The 9,380-nt window shown below is 42.2% G+C and overlaps 1 protein-coding gene across 21 annotated transcripts in view; it reads left to right on the top strand.

Annotated features, from left to right (window-relative positions):
* Positions 1-1,230: 1,230 nt before the first annotated feature.
* Positions 1,231-9,380, top strand: part of SGIP1 (SH3GL interacting endocytic adaptor 1) — a 215,576-nt gene continuing 207,426 nt past the window's right edge. For 4 of the 21 annotated variants that reach the window (XM_082356838.1, XM_082356836.1, XM_082356835.1 and 1 more), the window contains exon 1: positions 5,794-6,188. In XM_082356838.1, the coding sequence (XP_082212964.1) occupies positions 6,179-6,188 (10 nt within the window). In that variant the 5' untranslated portion in view covers positions 5,794-6,178. The other 17 variants (XM_082356847.1, XM_082356852.1, XM_082356851.1 and 14 more) reach the window with 12 other exon arrangements.

The following is a 9,380-nucleotide window of genomic DNA, read 5'->3' as shown; positions in this document are numbered from 1 at the left end:
ATCTCACACCGGTCAGAATGGCCATCATCAAAAAATCTACAAACAATAAATGCTGGAGAGGGTGTGGAGAAAAGGGAATCCTCTTGCACTGTTGGTGGGAACGTAAACTGATACAGCCACTATGGGGAACAGTATGGATGTTCCTTAAAAAACTAAAAATAGAACTACCAAACGACCCAGCAATCCCACTACTGGGCATATACCCTGAGAAATCTATAATTCAAAAAGAGTCATATACCACAATGTTCATTGCAGCTCTATTTACAATAGCCAGGACATGGAAGCAACCTAAGTGTCCATCAACAGAAGAATGGATAAAGAAGATGTGGCACATATATACAATGGAATATTACTCAGCCATAAACGAAATGAAATTGAGTTATTTGTAGTCAGGTGGCTGGACCTAGAATCTGTCATACAGAGTGAAGAAAGTCAGAAAGAGAAAAACAAATACTGTATGCTAACACATATATATGGAATCTAAAAAACAAAAAAAAAATGGTCATGAAGAACCTAGGGGTAAGACGGGAATAAAGACACAGACCTACCAGAAAATGGACTTGAGGACACGGGGAGGGGGAAGGGTAAGCGGGGATGAAGTGAGAGAGTGTCATGGACATGTATACACTACCAAATGTAAAATAGATAGCTAGTGGGCAGCAGCCACATAGCACAGGGAGATCAGCTGGGTGCTTTGTGGCCACCAAGAGGGGTGGGATAAGGAGGGTGGGAGGGAGGGAGATGCAGAGGGAAGAGATATAGGGATATATGTATATGTATAACTGATTTACTTTGTTATAAAGCAGAAACTAACACACCATTGTAAAGCAATTATACTCCATTAAAGATGTTAAAAAAAAGTAATAATTAAAAAAAAAAAGTCTAATGAAGATCAAGTAGGTCTGTGCCATTTGGGAAAAAGAGGTATGGAGAGTATGTAGTATGCCTGTAAAGGCCAGGCCTGGAAAATTCCGTTGCCTTAATTCAGTCATATAACTCCTCCCAGATGCAAGGAAAGCCAACAAATGCAGTCTTCCTGTGTATCCAGATAGAGAAAATGCTGTGACGAATACATATCACTCTCTCTGAAACAATTTTATACCTTTTATTCCTAATTTTTTGGTTAGCATCCATAGAACAGTATTAAATAACAAGCATGATTTAAGTCTTATTTCTGATTTTAATGAAGATTGTTTTCAACATGTCTCCATTTAACAAGAAGATCAATATAGGTCTAGATAGAGCAGTACTCCCGGCTGATAGAAGTTCCTGCAGTACTGGTTGAGGTCTGGATATGTGGTTCTCTGGGCAGCGTTGGACCAATGGTTGGCAAACATTTCAGGACATGTCTTTGGTGTCCGTGGGTCAACATGTAGGGTCAGCTCTCCCCTTTTCTGCCCTCCTTCCCCACAGTGAGGAGGAGGATGGCTATAGGGTCTGCAAGTTTCTCTCTGGATATAGTGAGTGAGAATATACAAATAACCTCTCCACTATACCGAATGGGATTGAGTATAGCATTCTGAGTCCCTCTGCCACCATGAATCCTGTAAATTTTATCTTAGGTGTACTGAGTAATGTCTACATGATGGACAGCTTTTGTTTCATAGTTGCTCTCCCCACATTTGTTCTGGTAATCATTCCATCTCTTTCTTCGCCAATGTCTCTTCTACCCCTCCAACCATAATAGGGGTTCATATTATTAAAGGTTGTTTGTCACAGAAACTTGCCTATCTCTCTCCCATGTGTAGTCTCAGTAGTGGGCATGTGACTAAGTCCAATGTAAATTTTGGTTTGAATAAATCTATCATGAGACCTCATCAACCTGGCCTTGTTAATGGGTTCAAAGGTGGAACAGTGATCCAAGCCAGTCAATCAGAATTTTTTGAAGTAGATCTTGGATAGCCAAGCTGTGAGCTTAAAGGATTTAAATGGCCGGCTCTCTGATCACAGGGAGCAAAACTAGGCAGCAAAAAGAAGCTGATGTGCTGGGAGAAACAGAGTTGTAAGTACTTGGTTCTGGTCACAGCATTTCCTGGAGGATTGAATTCCTGCTTTCTCTCAGCTGTGCAGTGCTTCACATATTGTGAGCTACCCAAATAGACCCCTTCTTTGCCCATGTCAGTTCCAGTTGGAGTTTTTCCTTTGAACAAAGAGTATAAACATTCTGAGCATGGGTATATATATTTTCTGCTCCTCACCTATTTCATCCTATGGAAATCTGATTCTCTAAGTGGGACTCTTGCTGATTTCCAGGGCTTGGACAATATTTTCCTTTCTACATTCATGGAACTGCCTCAGCAGGGATAGCAAGAGGGGCAGAGTCAATGTCGTGCTGAGATCACTGTCTTGGAGATACATATCTGGATCCATTTTTTAAACTTTCCTTCTGTGTTAATTTTGTTTCCTCCTTCATTTGTGACTCAGTTCTCATTATTTTCTTCCTCTTTCTGAGATATGAGCTGATTTTCCACACACACACAACAATCGGGATATAGTGAAGAAATTCAATGTGCATAGTAAAATATAATAGGATTTGTAAAATAACCAATGTGTAATAGGGCATCATTAGCATACAAATATCTCAGAAAAAAAATTAAATGTCTAGTGACTTCAGCAATTAAGTTTTTGGTCTTGGACAAATCTCAGGCACTCTCTGAGAGCCTGGTGTGATCTGGGCACACACTCGCTATCCTGGATTAGACTCCTGGGAAGTCCCTGTACTTTGGTGCAAGTCAGTAATTTGACTGATCTTTTCCACAGATCCTTTGATTTCCATTTAAGACTTGAAAAAAGTATTCCATTATTATAGCAGCTAGAAATTCTCCTTCTTGTTGGTAAGTAAAATCTATCCTAGGAAGGGATGAAATTGGGGTTACAATCTAAAGTACTGTCTTTGTTCTTGAGAAAACAATTTTTTTCCCAAAAAAACCTATGAGAAAAAATTAGAATGCTTAATCTTTTCTGATAACACACTTCAGCAGTTTTTTATTTGAAGCAGAACTTTGTTCATCGGATGCTTTTATAATTGATAACATTTTTTTTGATAAGGTTGCATAAAGTTCAACCAGTCTTGATACTGGCCTTATAACCTTTAACTACACATCCCTTTCATGTTCCTTCTCTAACAATCCTAACTAGACACTTTTCTTTTTTCTATAACTACCCCAGTGACCAAAAGAATCTTTGAACCATCTTTCTGTCTCTGGCTAGTTGCTTTGCTCCAAGTCGAAAGCAAAACTGATGTGTGCCCACACTGAATCTATTTGAGAGGTTTGCTCTAACACACTGTAAAACTTACATTGGGTGAGAAAAGCCAGGCAGCCTGGATTTCCCTGGCTCTTCTCTCCCCTTACATCTTTGACAATGTTGCCTAGCCCTACACTTCAGTGCTTACACTTACCTCCAATATTGAGCCAATTTTCTAATTTAGAGCTCCCTATCTTATTTAGTAATCACTCTTTTACAGAGCAGTCTCTGAGAACTCTCTGACATGTTACACCTCTGGATGCATCACCTAATCTTTCACTGAGTTGTTCTCTGTGCATGTGGTATAACTCTCAGTTGGCTGCAAACTTCTTTGATGCCTCTGGCAGCCCTTTGGTGGTAATAATGCTAATATTAAAAAGCCAACATGGAGGGTATATTATGCTCCAGACACAATGCTAAGTAATTTACTGGCAAAGTATTTAGAACACTGCTTAGCACACAGTAAGCCATTAATAAAGATTTGTTATTAGTACTATTTATGGTCCTATGAACTTGGTACTCTTATCTTCACTTCACAGATAAGGAAGCTGTGAGTCACAGAGAATTACATAACTTGTACAGGGTCACTAGAGCTCATGAAGTGGCAGAGACAGAACTTGATCCCAGTCTGTTTGACACCAATACCTATCCATGTTCTTAACCATTACAAAACATTTGGCTAAATACTCCCACACTAATCAATCTGATTTTGGCAATAATACCCTTGCAGTCTTCAGAGCAGTGTAAGTTATACTCAAGACAGGTTTTACTTTGGAATTCTTTCCTCTTTTAAAATTCAACTACCTCATAGGTATACGGAATAAGGCACAAGCATTTGTATCTCCCTGGAGAGTTTCATTTTGAAATTTCAAGGCCATTGAAGTATGTGTCCTTAGGGAGAACAATGAGTTTTTCAAAACTTCTAAGTTGCTAAGGAACTGAATTTTTTTCATCTGTTAATATGGTACTTCAGTTAGCTCCTTTAGTTATATTTTCTTCAGTAGTCCTCAGCCACCAATACCTCATATTTGCTCTCATAGAAAGAACTAGACTATGACAAGGGCTGGGCAATATCAAAAGTTCATGGGTATATTTATAATATAAATAATTAATAATAGTATTAGAGACTCAACCTTGATGGTCTAATGCCTCATACTTCTTAAAATTATTTCATTTGATGTTCAGAATTGTTCTGTGATGTAGTGGCCTTTCTCTTAGTCACGTTGCCGGATGTTGTCGTCTAGGGTTCTAGAGAGGACTTTCCTCCCCTTCCCATCTCCCTTCTTTCTCCTCCTCCCTCCTAACCTCCTCCTGCCCTTTCCTTCCTTGGCCCTCTGAGGGCTAAGCCTGCTTGAAAGGAAACGAGGATAGCCAGACCCCGGGGCTTGGAGCCCTCTCAAAGGCTCCTGGATCCCTAGGGACCAGTCGGGTGACAGTCTCAACCCAAGCAGCTGGGGTGTCATAACCCTTTCCACTTAAGTAGCAGCACGGCGCCCCGACCCCGTCCCTGGAAACTGCGTAACCCTGGGCTCCACCCACCCCTCGGGCCGGAACCGGCACGTTTGTCTCCCGCCGGATTCCCACTGGAATGAACGAATGGGCTTAACGGCGACGACGGATGCTAGAGGCGCCTGGCGAGAAAGGTGTCATTGAGAAGAAAGTTGGTTTCTACAGGGACTGCGGTGGGCGGCGGCGGCAGCCGCGCTCCACCTGGGGCTGCGCGGTGGCTCACGTGTGCGCTGGGCCCGAGGACGCGCCGGCGGCGGGATTCGAACGCCGAGCGGAGCTGCGCCCCGCGGTCTGGTCGGCGCCCGGCGGCCCAGGTCCGAGTGGGAGGAAGCGGCGCGCACAGCTGGCTTCCGTCGGGCTGAGGCCTCCCTCCCCGCCTGCTCCCCTCTCTCCCGCCTCCCGCCCCAGAAATTATCTCAAGCGTTGCCAGTGCGATTCCAGAGCCCCACTCGGGTGGGTTCTTTTGTTTCTTTGTTTTAATGACAGTTCCCAGCCCTTCGGCGTGTCATGCGTGATTAATTCTCTGGCTCTTTTGAAGGCAACTGGGGTGATATTTCTTCTGCATCATCCTTTTGGGGATAATTGTTTATGCTGTGACGTCAGCCGGATTGATTTTTCTCTCCTGAACGAGAGAGAGAGAGAGAGGGGCAGAGAGAGCGCGCGAGAGAGGGTCACAGATGTGTGCGAAGGCCACAGATAACTGACATTTGGAATTCCTTCAGGGCAAAGGGAGATAGCAATGGGAGCTTGAAAGTGTGCAGCCAAGACTTCAGGCTGCACGGAATAATTAAGAAGTTTTTCTTAAAAAAAAAAAAAAAGACAGAAAAGAAAAAGAAGAAAGAAAAGAAAGTCCCCTCCGCAGCGAGCCACTTAGGTGCTCGTTTCATGCCGGAGTCCCCGGTTAAGGTGGCAGCGTCTGCTAATTAATCTCGGGTACCCAGACGCTGCAATAGGCTTAAGAAGACGAAGAGGAGGGGCGGGGGAAGTGCGTCACCAGGTGGGGAAGGGGCTGTGCATTTGGTGACAAGCGGAGGGGATGGGGGTGGAGGGGAATGGGGACGGGAAATAGGTTCTGTGTGCTCTCCGGGGGTATTGTGTCAGGAGATGCAGGCTGGCTACCATGTGACGCGGTCCAGAGCTGAAGGGATTGGCCGAGGCAGCGCAGGCGGTGCAGCTTGGCCGGCTTGCTGTTCCTCTCCCTTTCTCTCGCAGCATCTTCCTGGGAGCCTGTAGGTGAAGCAGCACCAGCAGCATCCATGGCCTATCTTTGGGGTTAACACTCGTCTCCTTTGGCTTCAGCATCGGACAGAGCAGATCTCTCGGCAGCGGCAGCAGCGTTGTGAGGACTTAGCTGGGACCTGGAATCGTATCCTCCTGTATTTTTTCAGACTCTTTGGAAATTAAGGAATGCAATTCTGCCACCATGATGGAAGGTAGGATGCTTTCTGCTGTGGTTGACTGGCTTCAGGCAAGGTTTGGGCAGAACAGTGTTGAATTATGTGTACAGTCTGTGTTTGTGGCTGGTCTAGAACCTGGCTGCCAGGATTTGCAAGCAGAAATTCTGCAGTTTGCTTGCAGCGGACCAGGGCTCAGACTAATGGAATCAAACCACAGGGCTTCTTGTTTAGCTCAGAACCTACAGAGCTTGCCTAAAGTGCTTGCAAGGAGCTGAGATAGAGCTAGCAAAGAGCTTGCAAAGCAAAGAAGTTGGGAGAGAAGATAAGGTTTTCTGCTCTGGGTTCCTGGGACTTCACTGATTAAACATTTACAACGGAAACTTGTCTTCTGAAATTAACATTAGACAGGAGAGGTCATTGAGAGGGTTATGCATGCTGTCATTTTCAGTGAACTGTTTAAAAATTTTAAAAATTCTTGTAAGATATTTTTATCTCTGCAATTTACCTCATACTGTTGGGGTGAGAGGTGCAGCAAATTTAGTCCATAAGCTATAGTTTTATGGGGCTGTCATTGCAACAGAATGAGCAATATGAGGAAAATATCTGGGACTCTTGGCTTCTGATTAGGGGTCTTATCAGGTTAAAAAAAAAAAAAAAAGAATTTTGTGCTTCCTAAATGTGTTCTCCGTGCAATGGTTCTTAGCCAAGCATCAAATGATTACTTAACTGATTACCTTTTTGCATTCAATTTTAAGTGTAAGGAGGAACTTTCCCTGGGGAGATATTGTTTAAACTATATTTTATTTTACTAAATTACCCTTCTAAGCTTGAGATGGTGACAACCAAGATTGCCTCAAGAAAGCAGCAAGCTGATTAGGAAAGAAGCAGGCAGCCCTACCCTGGCTTTGATTTTCTGTTTTCACACTACAGGATGGTGCAAAACTCCTGGCCTTTCCTAAGATGACAGGCAGAAATTTGTCCCCAGCCTGGATTTCACAATGCGGAATCGAGTGCATAATGGGTCTCAAATCAGCCATGAAAATGGCAGAGAGGCCACCTCTTAAGCCAAGGTCTGTCTTACAGATTTTAAACATTCCTTAGAAATTTACCAAAATGGAATAAGAGGAGAATGGTTGCAAAAAACAGAAGCGTTGCCTGTACTTATTTGGCAGAAATGAATTCTTTTTGCTTTCTCTGTCATCATGTCAAACATTGTTAATGTGATTTGGAGAGTGAAGAATTCTACAGTCATGGCCCACAGATTTTTAGAAAATAGCCTTAAAAGAGAGATTGGGTATCATTTTGCTGTGGAGACTGGTCTTGTTTGCAAAGGGCTCTCAAGCTAGTTCTTTAACTATAGGCCTAAATAAAGTGAGATTACTAATGCTCTAAGATTAAATCATTTTCATTAATTCAAAATGAAATCCAAAATGGATTTAACCTTTAAGTAACAAGGCAAAACAAACAAGAAAGAACATTACTGATGAACTTTTCAATTAGAAGCTCATGTGGATTACCCTCTTCAGAAAAAATTTGTGTCTATAGAGGTACTAGGTTTCTCCAGCTAAATTTCACGTAGCATTTCTTGAGCATAAATCTGCACATGTTCTGATTAGATTTTAATCTTACATGGGGAAGTGGAAGAGCTTTCCTTTTACTTCTTGCCTTATAAACTATGGACTTAAAGTATCTTTGAAGGAAGTAATATTTTTTGATGCTCATTAATGATTCTCTTGGTGATATTGTCTATTGTGCCACCCCAGAATGTCAGTTCAAAGCCCTGTGATAAGCTTATCTGAGCTGCCTACACTGAAATGAGAACTGTAACAAAGACGTGTTGGAGCTGAATTAACACTATTGCTCTGCATTGACCAAATTTATCTAATGAAGGATGCTATCTTAGCACTGTTATGAATTAAAGGTGACATTAGGGGTGCGGTGGCCATCCATCAGATCCTTGCAAAAGAAATTGGACAGGTGTTTCCAGTGGCTTAAACATTTAAATGAAACTAATAATTTTTATCTACCTATAGTTCCTACTTAAATACTATTCAAGACTTATTATCTTCACGGTTCAGGGACCTTAGAGAGGCTGGTGGGAACCTTAATCAGGAATCAATTTGCCTATCAATGGCCTTCCAACTTAGTTGCCAGCCTTTTTGGTAATATATGCATATTTCTGATATTGCATCTCAGAATTTCACCTCTGAATTGCTCTTACTCTGAAAGTGTGTTATAGCAGTTGTCATTCCCCCTTAACTCTTCCCTGGAGGAAGCTAGGCTTCCATCTATCATGATAGCCTTGGAAAGATAAGAAAGCCCCTAAAAAGCACCCTGAAATCCTGTCATGGCAGCCGTCTGCCCAAACATCAGTGGGCTCTGAGAATGTGTCACCAAACATCCAGATAGGTAACATGCTGTCTCTTCTCAATTAGTTCATATGCCACACACAGATACACACACACACACACACACACACAGAGTTGCACACGCATATGTCATCCACTCATATACAGTATTTTAGAAAGGGAGAGAACCCACATTTGCATTTGTGTGTGTATATATTTCTATATCTACTGAAGTGTTTTAGTCTAGTGCTCAGGAAAAGCATGGCCATGGCAACTTTTCAAAGCTACTTCTCTACTTTGTGTAAAACAAGAGTAAACAAATACTCATCAGAATGGCTTATGGTTTAATTTTGGGTTCTCATTTTGATGGAACAGGATATAAGCTCCATTCATTCAATGCCTATTGGAAATTCTGGCCATAGAAGAGAACTGTTACTACCTCCCCAATGATTCAAGTATCACAGAAGGCAGTGAAGTACTTCTGCAGGGACCTCAAGCACGTTATCGGTAGTTTGTGGCTCCATGGCTCCTTTCAAATAGTTTTCTTTTAAAGAGTATATTTTAAGGGACTTGATTTGTTGATTCCTGCATTCTTTATTTTTTGGCAGTGGTTAGTATTGGGTCTTTCCTAAAGAATGCCCTGTGATGTGGAGCCTTATGTAGTATGACTGTGAAGGGAAAGAGGATGAGCAAAGGGAATGATTTGCTAAAGGGCATATATGTCGGCCAAGTGCGGTCTGTGTGATTAGGGCAACTATTCAGGGATTCTGTTGTTTTTCATATATTATTATTATTAAAGTTTGAAAATGACATTTTAGCTACTTTTTTGAAGGTAAGTGAAACTAAGTCAGGGTTTCCAGGGACATTTATTAATTTGTGA

The sequence above is a fragment of the Balaenoptera borealis genome, assembly GCF_965194805.1.
Source record: "Balaenoptera borealis genome assembly, chromosome: 1".
In the NCBI taxonomy this organism is placed as follows: domain Eukaryota; kingdom Metazoa; phylum Chordata; class Mammalia; order Artiodactyla; family Balaenopteridae; genus Balaenoptera; species Balaenoptera borealis.
The sequence above is the reverse complement of the archived record's forward strand: the minus strand, read 5'-3'. Positions and strand labels throughout refer to the sequence as shown.